The sequence below is a fragment of the Mus caroli genome, chromosome 5 (genome assembly GCF_900094665.2).
Source record: "Mus caroli chromosome 5, CAROLI_EIJ_v1.1, whole genome shotgun sequence".
NCBI classification, from domain to species: domain Eukaryota; kingdom Metazoa; phylum Chordata; class Mammalia; order Rodentia; family Muridae; genus Mus; species Mus caroli.
Genome location: NC_034574.1, coordinates 2,464,625 through 2,483,051, shown reverse-complemented (window position 1 = coordinate 2,483,051; position 18,427 = coordinate 2,464,625). Strand labels below are relative to the sequence as shown.

The window sequence follows — 18,427 nt, the reverse complement described above, 5'->3', positions numbered from 1 at the left end:
TCCCGCGTGATTGGACTGGAGCAGAAGCTGTGTTCCACTCACCAGCAGTCTCAACATCCTGTGGCGGGGGTCGTGGGTAGCTGGCAGGTGTCAGCCGACCCTGCGCTCTAGCTACCCCGGTAATTTTGACTTAAATATATGAGGATATTTGGTAACATAATTATTTTTCCTTGTTCCTTTTTCTTCTTAGCTTTTATTGATGATTTAGATGCATTAAGTGTTGTCAGAATTCTCCAGAAAAACAAAATTAATATGTGCTATAGAGAGAGAAATATTTATTGTAGGAATTGACACTGTTTAAAGGTTAAAAAGTTGTAAGCTTGAAAAAAACAAAGCAAGCTAAGCCTCTATCTTGGCTCCTTTTCTAATTTTAATGACACAATGGCCTGACAAAAGTCACTTGGAGGAGACAGGGTTTATTGTCACTCATACTTCCTGGCTCCAGTCCACCAGTGGAGAGGTCGAGCTGTCGGAGTCTGAAGCAGCTGGTCACCTTACATCCACAGTTCAGAGCAGAGAGTGAGCAAATGCTTGTGCTCAGCTTGTTTTCTCCATTCCTGGATAAGGACAGGGTGACATAAATAGCCCAGGGAATGATGCCACCCACAGTGTAATCAGATAGTGTAATCATTATAATCACCCACAGAATTGCCCAAGCCAACTGGTCTCTTGCTTTGAAAAGGAAACCATTTTTAACCAAAGAACAGAGGGAGCTGAGCCTAGCAGGTTTTAAGGTTTGGAAAAGCAGTAATTGTTACTAGTGATTATCATCTTCATCCTTACTATTTATTGTCAATAGCTTTGTCCTCTTACTAAGGAAACTCCTGAGAAAAACAGTCAAAGTAGCCCTGGAAGCAGTCCCAGTCCCTCACTCCGTGCAGTCCACATGGACTTGAAGAGGAGGCACTGGAGCAAACGTCAAGTGCAAGCGAGAATGTAATCAAGAATCATCAGATAATTCGGCTGCACCAAACCATGAACGAGACAGTAAACAGATAAATACAGCAACTAGAACCAAACCATGAACGAGATAGTAAACAGATAAATACAGCAACTAGAACAAACCATGAACGAGACAGTAAACAGATAAATACAGCAGCTAGAACCAAACCATGAACGAGATAGTAAACAGATAAATACAGCAGCTAGAACCAAACCATGAACGAGACAGTAAACAGATAAATACAGCAACTAGAGAGCTTCAAGAATCATCAGTGAGAAGTCCCTGTAACTCCACTTGCAAGGCGCCTGCCACCAACCTCTAGTATTCTCAGGGGTTTGTGTGTGTGTGTATGTGTGTGTATGTGTGTGTGCGTGCACATACACATGCATGCACATACACATGCATGCACATGTGTGTGCATACACACACAGAGACACACACATAAACTCTTGAAAAAATTACAATTGAATCACATTTATAGAGCTTCTTCAGAGTTTCTATTTTTATTTTTTTTATTTTTTTTTTTTTATTTTTTTTTTTTTGTTTTTTCGAGACAGGGTTTCTCTTTGTAGACCAGGCTGGCCTCGAACTCAGAAATCCGCCTGCCTCTGCCTCCCAAGTGCTGGGATTAATGGCGTGCGCCACCACGCCCGGCCAGAGTTTCTATTTTTAAAGTAAAACAAATTAACTACTTGGTTTAGAGGAATAAAGTAAAAGAATTGCCTAACTGTGATGCTGTGGTAGGAAGGAGGATCTACAAGTTAATTCCAATAACAAATGTTTGTTGACTGACTGGCTTTCTTTTAATTGAAGGTGCTGCATTTTGGGATGTTATGATTCTGAAGATTATTTTCTTGAAAAGGAAGGGATTTTTCTCCTTTTGGATATACTGGCAGTAAGTAATATCCACTTACTCTAACACGAATTAGTACTCTAGCACAAAACATAAATGCATCCATGCTAACCTTTCCCAAACCAAGTACCAAAAAACAGGGTTTTTGAATAAACATGCCTCAAACTATGTTCAGATTTAGTGATGGGTTTTTGTTTGTTTATTTGTTTGGGGTTTGGGTTGTTTTGCTTTGTTTTGAGTCATGGTCTCTCTATGTGGTCCAGGCTATCCTGAAACTCACTATATAAATCAGCTGGCTTGGAACTCACAGAGATCTTCCTACCTCTAACTTCTGAGTGTTGGAATTCAAGGTGTGCACCATGCCCAGCCAGATATATTATTTTGAATAAAATTCCTCCCAGAGATTTCCAAAACACTGGCATATTAAGGGTTCTGATCATTCCTCCAGCTAATGAGTCAGTTTACATAGGTCAATGTTCCTACACACAGGTAAGCTGATATTTTTCCTTTTACTCTGTCTACCTGTGAAGAAATAGTTTATGACAAGCTACACTGTCATAAACTACTCCATCAAATCTCTATCATTCAATCAAAAATTTTCAGCTTTCCCCCAACATTAAATTTATGGATAACAGTAGAAAAAGATGACGGTTTAAGGAAGTGTCTGCAGTCCAGAAGTAATATGAGGACATAGAGTATGTCAGGCGTGAGCTAGGAGCCACCCACCTGGCAGCTGTGGAGAGCTGATGTCAGGTTCACTGACCTGAATTAGGGCTGTAATCAGTATTATAACAGAGGGAAGTCATAATTTATTTTCAATGAAATCTGGAAGTCTCATGCAGAGTCATAGCCACGTCAATATCACTTCCACACTTATTTTATTAACAGAGTAATTAACCCATTTTGATTTGATAAACGTAGCAAAATTATCAGTCTTATCATGTCCTTGCAAGAAAATTTGTACATTACTATATTCATAATGTTTTCATCTTTAAAACCAGATAACAATAGCATCTGTCTCATCCCGGTGTGAGGAGGCTAAATGAGTGATAATCCTGTGTCTGAGCACTCAGTGAATATGTACATGAACATGCTGTGCATGTGTTAATATGAACTCATTGACCTGTTATTCCTACATACATGCTTGTAATGTGCTTGCTATGATTAGGTCACTAAGTTGTACACAGTGTGGATTTAGTCAATAAATGTTAAAAATGTCGTTGCATCAATTTCAACCATTAACATTTGTTTCTTTCTCCTGGAAGTAAAGTAAAAAAACAACAAAAACCACTCATTTAAGGTTCTGTTTCAAAACAGCTCTGCTAAAAGGTTAAATATTATGGAGTATTTACTGTGTATCTCTCTCTCTCTCTCTCTCTCTCTCTCTCTCTCTCTCTCTCTCTTTCTCTCTCAGGGTTTCTCTGTGTAGCCCTAGCTGTTCTGGAACTCGCTTTGTAGAAGATCAGGCTGGCCTTAAACTCACAGAGATCCACCTGCCTCTGCATTCTGAGTACAAGGATTAAAAGCATGCACCACCTCACCTGGTTCTGTTCCTTATAAAGGACATTTGTATTAGTCATGTTTTGCTAGAGCAGTGATTCTCAACTTTCCTAATGCTGTGACTCTTTAATGTTCCTCATGTTATGATGACTACCAAACATAAAATTATTCTCATATAACTGTAATTTTGCTATTGTTATGAATCATAATGTAAATATCTGTGTTTTCTGGTGAACTTAGGCAGCCCATGTGAGTCATTCAACACCCCCACAAGGGATCATGACCCACAAGTTGAGAACCACTGCTCTATAGAAACAACTTTTAGAATGAATCTATATATTTGTATCCATATCCATATATATAGAGAGACATATATAGACATAAATATGTAAATACAGATATAAAGGATTTGTTAGAATAGCCTACAGGCTGGTCCACTAGTCTATCAATGTCTACCTACATGTGGAAGGTCCAAGAATCCAACATTTGTTCAGTCCATGAGCCTTGATGTATCAGCTGGTCTTCAGTATCCACCAGAATCCTGAAGATGTAGGCTTTAATGCTAGTGAATGGACTTGTTAGCAGGAGCAAGCAGGCAAAGAGAGAAAGCTTCCTTCTTCCATGTCGCTTATATAGGCTTCCAGCAGAAGATGTGGTCTTGTTGGAGTAGATAGGGCCTTGTAGAGAAAGTGTATTCCTGTGGAGTGGGCTTTGAGGTCAGATATGCTCAAGTCTGGCCAGTGTGAAACAGCTGCCTGTGGACCAAGATGTACAACTCTTAGCTCTTCTATCACTATGTCTGCCATCACACTGCCATGCTTTCCACAATGATGATAATGGACTGAATCTCTAAAACTGTAAGCCAGCCCCATTTAAATGTTGTCTTTGTAAGAGTTGTTGCCTTGGTCATGGTGTCTTTTCACAGCAATAAAACCCTAAGACACCTTCCCAGAATTCATAAGTAACCAATAGTTTATCATGGAAGGGTAGGGCCCCACAGGTATGTCTCTGGTCTATGATTGGTTGTTGACAAGCTCAGTTTTGTACAGATCCGGTGCAGGTAAACATAGCTACTGTGAGGTCAAGCAGTTTGCAATGGCTGTATCATGTTCTGAAGATAGTATTTTGAAGCCCTTCTTTCCTGTGTTCCACATCTTATAACTTCTTTGCTTTCTTTTCCTTAATGTTCCTGAGCCATAGGGGGAATGATATAAATATCTAGCGCAGAGATGAGCATATAACCATACTTAGCAGTTGGAACAGCTGTGAACATCTGCATTTAGCACTGTTGATTACCAACAGAAGAGTCTTGATTCAAGAGTGACGAGCATTCGCCTAGAGATAGAAAGACCAATGCTTAGGATTTACTTTGACACCGAGGCACTTTAACTAAACCATAATGATAACTAACTTCTAAGGCCTATGATTTCCTCAGCCATGGATCGTTAACCAGGTTCACATGTGGAGAGTGCCTCAAATCCAGTCTGACCGTGGTTGGTTAACCGTAAAAGTTGTACCACTGCTGCGCTGGTATTTAGATCTTGCCCGGCAGGTTAGCACTGTAGTCTGTAGGGTTTAGAGCTGGGTAAGACTACTGATGTTTTTCTCCCCAGCGTCCTGCGTAGCAGCTTCTGGCACTATAAAAGCAAGTCAGCAGTGTGGAAGGTTCTCACTCAGTTCTAGCATGATTTCTCTACATCTTGCAACCAAGGTATATTGTAGAATTTTGTCATCTGGTTCTGGTGAGCAACCAAAAAGAATTTCAGGAGTTTGTGTTGTTTTGAGGATCGCTGGGGCCTCACTAGCCAACAACTCATGAGGAGTTCGACACCTGGCACTTGGACTTTTAATAAACAGTGGCTTTTAGGGTCAGTGTTATCCAGCCATTCAGATATCTTCATCCTAACTTTTTAAAAAACATAGTTTTAATGTTTTGGTATATTTATTTTATGTGTATGTGTTTTGCCCAGATGTCTGTGTGTGCAATGTGTAGTCCTAGTACCCACAAAGCTCTGAAGCATCCACTCTATCCCTTAGAACTGGAGCTTTGGATGCTGTGAGGTACCACGTGGATACTGGAACTCAAACCTGGATCATATGCAAGAACAATTGTTCTCAACCACTGGTTGTTCTAGCCAGCCTCTTAACATGGTTTTGCTCGGCTTACAAAGCCACAGGATTTCATATGCCTATTTCATACATACTTCGTTTTGGTTAGCCATCCTCTCTGCCCCTTCATCATGCCTCTTTACTACCCACTATCCTTTGTACCTCCAGCATCCCCTGTCTCTTTCATATCACCTGTATTGTATAAGCCTTCCTCTCTTATATAAGGCACCCTATTCCTGACTGGAGCTTTTTTAGTTTACTGACTTCTACAGGTCCTAGTTAAATGTACAAATCTAAAGCTTCAAAGTTAGGATTAGATGGGATTTTCTACATCTAAATGTTCTATTTTGGTTTTAAAATGTATATGCTTGGTGATAAGAGAAATTTTCTTGAATTCTTAAAAGGTCCTAATAGCACAGTTACTGATAAAATCTAAATTTACACATAATTTTTTTCATATTTGACTGTTAACAGTTATATCAGTCATTCTCTTGATAACAAAGAACGTACCTAATAATCTTTTCAAACCTTAACAAAGGATGTAGATGAAGAAGATCCTGTACTCACAGGATCCTGATGACCATGCTCCGTTTTACATAAATGTGGATATTCTCTCATTTTTGAAAACTTCTCCTTCCATTTCTACCAAATGAATACATATTTATTTTGAAGTATGTTTATCACTACTTAAGAACGGTATCCAGTCTCTTTATTGTTTTAGTATTGATTCATGCTCATGAATGCTTGCGAATGACTTACTGGACATTGTTATAGTCAGACTGCTCAGAAGGCACTGGCTGATAATCCAAGGGTCTCTTTCATTTTCAGTATTCATTAACATTTTTGTCATTTTCTATTTCCTTGCAAAGTTGAACCAAAAAAAATTCTGTAATCTGATTCTTGGAATAATGGTTGAATTTTGTGATAATCCCAAAACTTCTGCTCATGTCAATGCTTGGCGTGGGAAGAAAGACCTGACTGCTGCCAGTCTTTTAATTAAACTGTGGAGAAAAGAGGAAAAAGAGCTAGGAGTAAAACGTGACAAGAATGGCAAGATTGTTGGTAAGTGTGGTCACAAGTTTGGGTAGAAACAGCTCAGAGATTTATCAAGAGCGTCAAAGCAGACAGGAATGTGGGGGTGATTACCCATTTTATGAGGTTCTTCCAACAAGATGCTAAAGACTTCTTATCATAAATTGTGAGTGCTTGGGGGTACAAGGAAGTAGTTCAGTTAGTAAAGTGCTTGCAGGACTGTAACTCTTCCCCAGAACAACAAGACAAGACACAACAAAACAAAACTAAACAAACTGAGTCTCCTCCATAGAGCTAGGACTGGGCTTGGCCTTACCTCCCCCTCCCCCACTCCCCACCCAGCCCCAGGGTAGAACCAAGTATCCCAGTGACAATTAAAATCCCGGTCTCAAAAAACAAAAGAAGCAAACAAGAAAAAAAAGTGGATAGTACCTGGGGAACAACGATACTGGTTGTCCTCTGGCCACTGCCCTCCTTCTCTAATAAAATAAGTTATGAATAATTAGAAGAAAATGTAATAAATTAGTGGTGGTTTCAGGTTTAATAGACTATTTTAAAATGTGCCATTTACCTTTATTCTTTAGCTCAGAAGTTGATACTTCCTAAATAAGTTTATTTGGACATCTTGCTTTTATAACTAGGTTCACTTATGATGCTTCACTTAGCAATAGAATTTGATAAATAGCATTTCTCAACAAACCTTACAGTACTGTGCACTGGTGGTTCTATAATTTTCGTCTTACACAAAAGGGGTTTCTTTTTAGTAAAAATAAGTCCAGTTTTCATCAGTCTTAGCTGCCATGTTCTATAGAGGTTGATGGTATCAGAATGAATAATGGAATTGTAGAGCCTGTGATACTGTGTTATGTCTTCTTTCACATTCAAATTGTGTTTTGGCAAAACTGTTAGTCATATCTATATTGAATAAAAATACTACACTTTGGATTATTTCTGTCTCTAATTTCATTTTTGCTATCTTGAGTTTTAAATTAAAACATCATGAGATAGTTTTTCTCTTTATGGCATAATTTATAGAAACCAATCAAGATTATCACTACTGATCTGACATTATCCCATCTCTAGATCTTTATATTTATCAAGGTTTCTGCATTAAATTTCACCTTTAGCCAAGGCTGAAAAGAAAACTCCGCAGTTAAGAACGCTTGCTACTTATTCAGAGGAGCTGAGTTTGAATCTCAGCACCCAGGTCAGATAGATCACACCTGCCTATACCTCAAGCTTCTGGAAGCCAGCACCCTCTTCTGGCCTCTGCTGGCATCTCCCCCCCCCCCCCGACATGATGCATACACACAGAGAGAAATACACACATAAATAAAATAAGCCTATAAAAAGAATTAAAATTATAGCTGTGGGGGGGGTTTGTTGTTGTTGTTATTGTTTTTTGTTTTTTTGTTTTTATAGATAGGATTCCTTATGTAGTCCCTGTTGTCCTGGAACTCTCTGTGTAGACCAGGCTGGCCTCAAACTCCCAGAATTTCTCTTATTTCTACATCCTGAGTGCTGGGATTAAAGGCATGTGCCGTTATGCCCTACATAGCTGTATTTTTTTTTTTAAAAATCTACTATAAATAAGAAAAATGAAAGCCATAGTTTTGCCACAGAATGGGAAACACTTTCAAAATAGTAGCCATGAGCTGGCTGTCAGTGTGGCAGAGTCCATGAGCTGGCTGGCAGTGTGGCAGGGAGCTCAGTGGCAGAGTGTCTGCTTATCAGGCCTGAGATGGGTCCCAGAACGCTATAAAAGAACAAATAGCAGTGCACTAAATGTTTGTTTTAATTTTTAAGCATATATTTGTATTTGATCCATTTTATATAGAGAATAAAATCTTAAATATTCACTGTGGTCTTTATCTTTTCTTCTCTTCCTTCTGTTTCATAATACCCAATGATCAGATACAAAGAGACCTCTATTTACTAGTTTTCAAGAAGAACAAAAGGCCATGCCCCTTCCTGCTAACTGCCCATCTATTGCAGTTATGGATGTTGCTGAAAATATCAGAGCAAAAATTTATGCTGTGTTGGATAAACTAGGTAAGAAAGCCCTGATATTCACAAGAGTTTGTATGTGACAAGCATTGCTGCACTTGCTTTTGCTACAGAGTCCCCTTGACACACATGAATAAAGTCTCTTTGTATGATAAATGCATGTCCCCTCATGATCTCAGTGCCCAGGTCATAACAGCAATCAAAGGTTAGAACTTTGAAATGTGGAGCCCCAAGAGAAGTTCGTTTAGCTTTTCAGGCAATTTCAGTGTCTAGCAGGATGGCATGCAGTTCATTAAGATGTTAGTGTTCTGGATTAGCTCACATTTTTGTTTATTTATTTACATCCCAAGTGCTGCCCCATTCCCTCCTCACTGAGATCCTCCCTTCATCCCCTGTCCCCTTCTCCTCTGAGAGCATAGAGGCCCTCTGGGTGTCCCATCATCCGGGCACATATAGTCTCTGCCAAATTAGGCACATCCTTTCCCATGGAGGCCAAAATATCTCCATTTTTAAACTCTTTGCTTCCTCTTAAGGGAGAGGTTCTCATCTGCTCTTTAGTTTCTGATAGTAAAATCTCTTGACCACAGTCCAAAGCAAATGAGTTGTCTACTGATGACCCTGTAAGGACAACCTGGCAGAAGGTTTTCTTGTAGGAGTCTGTGTTCGAATTTCTTTTTATGGTGATTCTTGAAATGATTTTCTTCTGTTAAACTAATTCTCTCTGTACAAACTTTGATAGATTTTGAAAACTTACCAGGCTTATCTGCTGAAGATTTTGTCACCCTCTGTATAATACATAGATACTTTGATTTTAAAGTAAGTACCATTTTAATAAATCAAAATCTATTCTTTTAAAAATAAGTTGGAAAATAAAAGATGTGCCCATAACCAGAACATACTCATACTCTAGTATTCCCTTTCAGTTTCATATTGATTACGTAGACATACGACTCCTTAGGTTTCTTTCATGAGAAAAGATTTTATGCAACTGCGATAGAGCCACAAGTCATACAGCAGCATGGTTGTACATATAAACTGACATTGGCTCTGACTGCAGAGGGGGGGGGGGGGGGGACCCGCACACGAGAAAACCAAAGTCCCACCAGGGACCAGGGAGGTGGGCAGGAAATCCCATCCTAGCTAAGGAGCTACTGGCAATTGACAGCTGCTAGGAGAGGGCTAGAGTGTTTTCTGTAGGGTTGTCCCCCTGATAGGTTATTTATACTCAGGTAGATGGTCCTACACCCATATGCATACTGACTGTACTAAGTGAGCTCTGTGGGTGGCTGCTTGTTCTAAAAGAGAGCACATGAAATTGAGATGGAATTGTGGGGTGGCAGGAGAGGAACTGGAGAAGAGGGACTGGGAGTGGACTGGATAAATTCAGTATATGCATTATGAACTTCTCAGTTGGTCTAATTGCTAGCTTATAGGAGAAGATGAATATTACAGACAGAGTCATTCTGAAGCCTAACGGTTTTAGAAACAGAATCTTTACCGTTTGGGAAGCACTAGAGCTAGAGTGAAGCAGGTTGTTGCTGAGTATAGTGTTAATGCTTTCCAAAGTAGTCTTTCTCACTTCCTTATGTCGTCAGGCGCACTTCACCTGTGACTAAGCTGCTCAGTGCTGCTAAGTGCACTTAGTAAAGAAAGTGAAGTCTCGGGAAAATCCTCTGAAGTAAACATTTTATTTACGTTAATATTTGGATATTGTGAATGAATAAGTCTTTTTTTTTTCAAAGAAAAAAATCAATCCTATCTTAAATCCCTATCTTAAACTGTTTCTCTAGTTCTCAGTGTACTCTAGTACCGTCCTTTCAGAATGTGAGATGGAGATTTCAGCATGATGAAACTGTGGAGTTAAAAACTTGAGATTCAAGGAGGGGGAACCGAGAGGAGGGCATGACTGGAATGTAAATAAATAAAATAATTACTATATATATAAAAAAAAAACCTTGAGATTCAGTTGTATGCCTTTGCTAATAGGTGAAGACCAGGATCCCGTTTCTAGGGGGTCCCATGTCCCAGACTCTCAGAATGGCCCTCTCTTTGTTCAGCATGGCCTAGTCTTCATTAGGGGGCTGTAGGTATGAAAAGCATGACTATTTCAGAAATATTGTGAATGTAGTAGTGACTACAGCTATGAAAGGGAAAGAACTATTAACCAGAGTCCTCACATGTAGCTGGTGCCCATATCCTTCTCAGAATGTCTAACGTACTCCCAAGGAGTCAGGAACTGCTTCAGCACTGACAGACGACCACCATACAGGGAGTTATGTAAGAAGCTTTCTTGCACTCACTGCGGCTTAGTCTAACTTCCTCAACTTAAACTTTGCCATTGCAGATTGGAGAAATATGGAATGAAGTATCTGAAGAAATAAAGCTGGAGAAGTTAAGACTAGTCACAGCAGATGAAAGATCTTTGCACTCCATTATAGCAGCAACAGAAAATATTGGAAAGATGGTTGCGTCCTTGCAAAGTGAGATGATTGAAAACCAAGCCCTTCAGGATGTGCAGAATGAACAAAGAGTGTATGCAAAGGTAAGCATACGCTGTCAATGTCAGTGTTTAAACTAGACTAGATAACATTATCCATAAAGCACATTTGTCCTATTTGTAAATAGATCAACATTGAATAGGTTTTTTTCCTCTGTCATTTTTAAAGCCTTTGTGCAATTTAAAAGAAACTGAAGCTTGGGGTTTAAAATTCAGTTATTATTACCAGTGTTGCTTTGGGCATTATAATTTAATTTTTGTGGTTTTTTTCTCTGTGTGTACATGTGGTCTATGCATGTTTATACATTTATGTGCATGGAGGTGTGAACATAATTTGGGACTGAGAAATCTGCACAGGTGAGAAACTATGGCATAATTTGTCCATGTTTTACTGGTCAAGAGGAATTTAAACAGTGTTATCCATAGACAGAGATGTCACCACTTTGTCCCAGTTCTCTGTAACTACAGCACTGTAGTTTCTTGACGTGATTTCCAATGTCTATTGTCCAATCTTTCCGCATAGAATATGGAATGTTTGACTCCACAGCTTAGGATCTGTGTCCATTCTCCTGTGAATGCCACCCCCAGCTAATTGATTTCAAATGCTTTCATGGATAAGTTTTTATGACATGGGTAGTGCTGTAAGCCAATTGATGCTCAGAACCAGGAAGAAATCATGGAGCTTTTGCTGCCTCATGGCCATTAGCTCTTTTGAACCCAAGAACCATTGTCATTTAATTATATATTTATTGTCATACCTCTGTCCCCACTTTTAAAACAGTTAATTACATATTTTTATGTGTCCCTAAGAATATTACATTTATAATAGCATTATATGTTTGTATTTATATGATACACACACGCACACACACACAAACAATGGTGTGTATCCTCTGATTCTACATTTGGTGAGAAGCCTGTTAAGAAATAGAGCTGTTGTATACTCACCTTTCTAGACCACAGTATCATGCCAAATTTAGTGGTCTCACAAAACTGCTACCTTCCTGCAGTCATAGATTAAGTTGTTTTACCAGTATAAGTTTGCCTAAACTTGTGATCAGTGGCCAGCAGAGTCTCTATTCTCACCTGGGATTTCTGTCTTTAAATCCTGCATTTAGTTTTCTCCAGACCATAAAGTCTTTACAAACAGGAACTATATAGAGCATTCCTTTTTGGTGAGAATGATTGGTATTAAACTGTTTTGAGTAGTTTGCCTTACATTATATGGAAAGTAGTCCAAACTTGAACTACAAAATGTATAACTCTTTAAATTTTATGATTTTTTTTGAAACAAGGTTTCTATGTGGCACTGGTTATTCCAAAACTCACTTTGTAGAGCAGGCTAGCCTAGAAGTGAAATATTTCTGCCTACCTGGGCTTCCAGAGTGCTCAGATTAAAGGCTTCTAGCAGCATGCCCAACGACATTTTATTTGTTTTGTTTGTTTTTAATTCTGTTATACATTCTAATTTCTTTTCAGCCAGACTCAAATTATCCTTTAGCAAAAGGGAGGCACTTCCTTTTAAAATACAGACTTCTGTGCCCTTTGCTGTGTTTCATGGGAACTGAAACTCTTAATTTTTCATATTTCTTTCAGATCCAAGCTACACATAAGCAGAGAGAGCAGGCTACCAAGTCATGGGAAAACTTCTTGGCTAGGACATCAAATGCTAAAACATTAAAGGTAAGATTTTCAAAGCGCTCCCAATACACAGCCAGCCAGTCCTAAGGACAGAGGCCTTTTGAAGAATGGATATTTATTTCTACTTTTCTGCTCATGTTCCGTAAGATATCACTACTGTCAGAGACTTTTGCCTCTGAGACTGTCAACTGAAAGCACATTTTACAAATGAAAAAGTGCTGCTTTGCATTCCATTTTACTTAACCCTAGGAAGCCAGGATTGTGTTCCCGAACAATTTGAAGATGAAGGCTAGGAGTAAGCCAGGGAGAACTGTGCCCTTCCCTCCATTCTGAACCATCTTATTGAAGGATTTCATTTCTCTAGGTGGCAGAGTGAGGAACGGGAGAACAGATGAGCCTACCTTCTCTGCAAGGACCATCGACTGTGCTTTACTGGCAACTAATATTATTTTCTTGCTAATTTAAATTTTTTCAGAAAGCAAAGAAGCTTCAAGAAAAGGCTATAGAATCCTCCAGATATACTGAACGACCACAGAATGCAACTTTCCACCAAACGGTTATTAAAGGTCTTAACACAACGGTAAGGTCATTTTTCTACATCTCTTTCTTAATAGATACAAAGTGCGGGTGGCCAAAATGTTATCTCTCTGGGAATTTTTGCCTCATATATTTTGCTTTGTGTTGTTCAAATTTCTCATCATAAGGCATATATCTCTCCAAGATATGTTTTCCCCTCCCTTATCCCCACCTCCGGTGCTAGATTAGAATAGACTCAGCCCCACAGGCTTCTTGAGTTGCCACCAGCTATGGTCAGTGCTTCATCTCTTGCATCTTCCTCATAGGATGAGTGCAGCTCTCCTTGCCTGGAAGCAGACCAGGGCCACATACCAGTTTTCTCAGTGATCTCCACTGGACAGAGTTTGTCCCTGGCTACAAAACTAATGAACAGTAGAAGAATTCAAGCCCACAATCCTGGTGCTGGAGTCCTTCTTTCTCTTTGTCACACTGTCTCTTTTGCTTTGTGTCTTTTACAAATCTAACCATAGGATATATGAGTTTTTCTGTTATCAAAAGGTTTTGTGTGAATACCTGTAGATATTTGTCTTTTCCTTTTCCAGGTGCCTTCGGGTCGGGTGGTGACAGTGCAAAGCACACCTACCCGGCTACTGGGAGGACCTCTGGCTGACACAGACATCGCTCTGAGAAAACTGCCTATTCGAGGAGGGGCCTTGCAGCGGGTGAAAGTGAAGCCACCACTGAATGATCCTAAAAAGAGCATCCCTACATGATGTGTTCCACGGCTCCTGAAATAAATTTTACCTGCAACGTCTTTACTAAATGTATATTTATATACAAATGTAAGGCAAAAATTTAGAATAAATATTTTAGTAAAATACTATAAAATTAAAGTTAGGATAATACATTTTATTTTTATTGAAAACACCACTGTCTTTGAAAAAAATTATTGATCCTTATCTGAAACAGTAAATTTCTTTAACAATTAGGAGTTTTGGCTGTACATCAGTTACTCCAAATAGTCTACCCTAAGGGACATTTCTGTGGGCTTTGTATCTCCTTATTCATGTGGGCATGAATAATTTAGACTGTGAGAACTGTTGAGTCAAAAGGCTGAAGCTGAGTTAGGAGGCATCTCCTTCCAGCAACCCTAGCTTATATTTATCCATTGGAAAAGTAGAGATGTATTTTTCTCAATAATTGTGTAGTTCCCTCTATGTGTTGGAACCCTTGATTGGCCATGGCCACATGTCCACTCTGGAGCACCTTACCTCAGAGTCATCCAGATCTGAGTACTCCTTGCTCTTGGAGCCACAAACAGCCCAACATCATCTAAAATAACTAAATGGAGCCAAGAATCAAGGTGCTATCATCAGAAGGATATACGAATACCAGAAGCAATAAATAAGTTGGTGAATATATACTATTATTAAGGGCAAGTGCCAGTCACAAGCTAAAAGTAAAAATCAGATACACATAGTTTTACTCTAAATATATAAATTTTCAAAGTGCAGCTGGAGAGATGGCTTAGTGTTTAAGAGCACTGGCTGCTCTTCCAGAGGTACCCAAGTTTAATTCCCAGCACCAACATGACAGTTCACAACCATCTATAACTCCAGTCCCAAAGGATGTGATCTCTCTTCTGGTCCCCACAGGCACCAGGCACTCACATGGTGCACAGACCTATGTGCAGGCAAAACTCCCATAGACATAGAACAGATAAATAAAAATTTAAATTAAGTAAATAAAAATTTGAAGCTAATTCTAATGCTATTTCTCCAATGACAAAGGGACAAGTAGTGTGTGGGGGAGCAGACAGAAGAATGCAACATGTTCATATAAACAGCACCAAATAATGTCACATTAAAATCTCATAACACCCAGAATCCTTTGCTGTGCCCATAGCTAAGAGCAATGAGTCTTTATAGCTCTTAGAGACTATGAACTTTGTCAGACTCTTGGTTCCCTGAAGGCAAGGGAGAGTACATGTCTAATTCATGATTATGACCAGCACCTCAGTAATGAAGTTAGTGATGAAGGATTTGTCTCTGGCAGCCTTTCCTTTGACATCTTCAAATACAGCAATGCAGTGACCTCAAAGGGAAGAATCAGTCCACAAGTGATGCTAAGCAAGGACAGCATGTTAAAGTGGTTCAAATGAATGTACTTCAAAGTAGTTATGGGCTTTTCTCAGGCTATAAGGCATAACCTGTACTATGGTATAAATATAAACGTTACAGAAAATCCATATGATTAGGTTGAGTATCAGTCTTACACATAGGCCCAGTGTCCTGTCTCCAGATTGATTTAGACTGACCCCCATCAGTGTCATCTGATGTCTACATATTATTCTATCCAGTAGGAAGAGAGAACACAAAATAAGACAGGTCATTTTCTCACAGATATTTACACCATGAAGAAGTATACGCTGCTTACTGCAGAAACTATACACATGGTAGACAGATCTCTAACACGTTTCTCAAGCACAGCTCCAGCCATCACACAGTGAGCCAGGAAGTTCACGACTGATAGCCTCACAAACTGCACTGCTTTTCTTTCTATTTCCTATAACTGCTTCTCTTGAATCCAAGTGGATATGATGTCAAGGTTGCCCTGCCTGAGCAACGGACAGTCTACTCTTCTGTGAGTTACCAGAGACAAATTTTTAAAGTTTTAAGACTGAAGTATGTACTAATCAAATAAAACTTGTATTTTGAAATCAGAACTAGCTGGTTTTATTACTCCATATCCTTAAGATTTCTAGAAACTCACCAGGTAAAAATTAAGTGAACTCAACACAAACTCACATCTATGAACCGGATTTTGAGTCTGCTGTAGTACAGTTACAGAAATGATGGCAATTATTGACAGTGTATGCCGAAAGCATTAGGTGCATCTTTCTACTTTTTTTCATTTATTTATTCACTTTATATCCCCAACACAGCCCCCTCCTCTTCTCCCCCAGTCCCACCGTCCCTCCCCATTGCCCCTTCCCTTCTCCTCAGAGAAGGGGAGCCCCTTCCAACTTTCCCCTGCATGATTCCAGCCTGAGATTGCTCCAGTGCAGACTGAGAGGTCCCAGCTGACCTCTCTTCCTTGTGCTGTGTAATAATAAATAATACATGATAATTAATAAATGAGTTTCCATCCATCCTAGGGAACACATCCCACACAACCCTAGCTTGTCTGTCTGACTGTCCTTCCCTCATTCCCACATCTCAGGTTTCCAGCCAAGCAATATATGGCATGGCAATTTACTGAGAGAAATTTTAACATATCTAAAGCATTAAAAAGATGCTTACAATGAACTATCCTAAAGCAATGCTCATTTTAGAAAATGTCCTATTGCTTCTCAGCCTTTTGGCTAAGATCAAGTGTAGAAAATGTCCTTAATTTTTAATAAAAAAATGTAATTGTGTGTGTGTGTGTGTGTGCGTGTGTGTGTGTGCGCGCGCGCGCGTATGTGTGTGTAAACAGGGGCAAGAGGATAATTTGTAGGATTCTCTTCTTCAACCACACAGGACCAGGAGCTAAAACCTTGGCTGCCAGGCTTGGTGGCAAGCACTTTTACCCACTGAATTAATTACTTCTCCTGCTCAAATGCTCTTAACTGTGTAGTAGAATATAATTTAGGAGAATGAAGAGCCCATTTGTAATCAGTTTAGGTCCAAGGCTAACCACTAATTTTAATTAAAGCTGAAATGTTTATCATTGACAAAACACAATCTTTACAGTTACTGTGGGTGATTAATGACAACCGTTCAGACAAATTTTAGGCCAAAATTATATAGTCTTGCTTTATGGCACTGAACTATTGAACTGTAATAATTTGTGACAGGTTATGAAAATCATTAAACTGTTTCCTAAGGAAAACCATGCTACCTCTTGAGCCTCTTGAAAAGAATGTTGGTCATCTCACTAATGCCAGCTGCCTTCCAGAGCTTAGGAGGCTCCTCCCTTAAAAGGCAAAATATTTTCAACCTAAAAGTCTATTAGACCTACAGTCTCATTCTGTTTGCCACTTATGCAAAATGTAGTTACACAAAATAACACTTGTCAATTAATATTTGTAAAAGTAAGAGGTTCATTTAACACTGAAGGTTTTTAGCCCACAGTTCATGTAACGCCATTAAATTTATGTATATAAAACCTTTACTAAAGCCCTAGTATTACTTTATGAGGATTTCAGAGTGGCCCAAACTCAGACCTTAATTCAAGGTTTATTCTTAGGTCAAGTCAAGCCATCAGACACATTTATTCAGTATTATTTTTTGCTGGGTTTAGGGGGGCTTGGGAGGTGAGACAGGCTTTCTTTGTGTAGGCCTGGCTGTTCTGGAATTATTTCTATAAACCAGGTTGGTCTCAAACTCACAGAGATACCCGGGCCTCTGCCTCTCAAGGGCTGGAATGAAAGGTGTGTGCCACCACCACATGGTTATTTTTGCTGTTTATAAGTTTGCTTGTATTTGTGTACAGAAAAGAATATATCATCATCATCAAAATACTTGAAAAAATTATGTGTCTCATGATAGCCATAGGGAAATCTATTGGGCAGATTTCTATTGGTTCTTTGTCTTGGAAAAGTATGGGGATTCAAAAATATAAAAACTGGTTTGGTTTTTCTTGTGAAGACAAGAATCTTCAAACTGCTCTTGAGTCCCTCTTCACCTTGAAAATTAGAGACTCATCAATTTTCAGGTCTCCATCAGAGGTGTAGACTGGGGTGGGAAGAGGCTGAGTGAGGTTGGGCATCTTCCTCTACCACTCTCCATTTTATTTTGTGAGACAAGGTGTCTGTCTTACCTTGAACTCACCAGTTCTGTCCGACTGGCGGTCCAGGAAGCCCCAGAGATCCTCCTGTCCTCCCCTGTCCCAGGAGGACAGGGCTTACAGACATGTGCTCCTCTGCATCAGTATCTGGCCTGAGGCTCTTGTGCTTGTACCCCAAGCAGTTTATAAATTTGAGCCATCTCCCAAGCCCTAGAAGACCTGCTGACTGCATACAATCAAAATTACTAATCTAAACCATAACTGTGTTTTAGTAGTTTCCTGGAATCACTTCCCACCATTCCATTTCCTCATGTGTCGTTCTTTTATTTGGTACAATTCTTTAAAGCTCCATACTGTTTGTGGAATATGGTGTGAGTTGTAACTCATATAAAAATGACTAAGTCTAAAATTGGACTGACAATACCTAGGCAAAAATTATATCACGCTGTACTTTGCTAAATTGTAGATTCTTTGTGTGTGTTGGTCATTTTTAATGTAGATAATAAAAAATATAACATAGGGGTTAGAGAGATGGCTCAGAGGTTAAGAGCACTGGCTG

General features: G+C 39.3%; 1 protein-coding gene and 1 pseudogene across 2 annotated transcripts in view; both read left to right on the top strand.

Moving 5' to 3' along the window:
• The window catches only part of Cfap69 (cilia and flagella associated protein 69), a 71,567-nt gene extending 55,744 nt beyond the window's left edge, over positions 1-15,823 (top strand). The window contains exons 16-23 of one of the 2 annotated variants that reach the window (XM_021163223.1): positions 1,757-1,838; positions 6,275-6,467; positions 8,352-8,489; positions 9,184-9,260; positions 10,789-10,986; positions 12,538-12,624; positions 13,058-13,162; positions 13,701-15,823. In XM_021163223.1, the coding sequence (XP_021018882.1) occupies positions 1,757-1,838; positions 6,275-6,467; positions 8,352-8,489; positions 9,184-9,260; positions 10,789-10,986; positions 12,538-12,624; positions 13,058-13,162; positions 13,701-13,871 (1,051 nt within the window). In that variant the 3' untranslated portion in view covers positions 13,872-15,823. The remainder of the gene's footprint in view (positions 1-1,756; positions 1,839-6,274; positions 6,468-8,351; positions 8,490-9,183; positions 9,261-10,788; positions 10,987-12,537; positions 12,625-13,057; positions 13,163-13,700) is intronic. The other variant, XM_021163224.2, reaches the window with a different exon arrangement.
• Positions 15,824-16,442: 619 nt separating this feature from the next.
• LOC115031251 lies at positions 16,443-16,576 on the top strand (annotated as a pseudogene).
• The last annotated feature ends 1,851 nt before the right edge of the window (positions 16,577-18,427 follow it).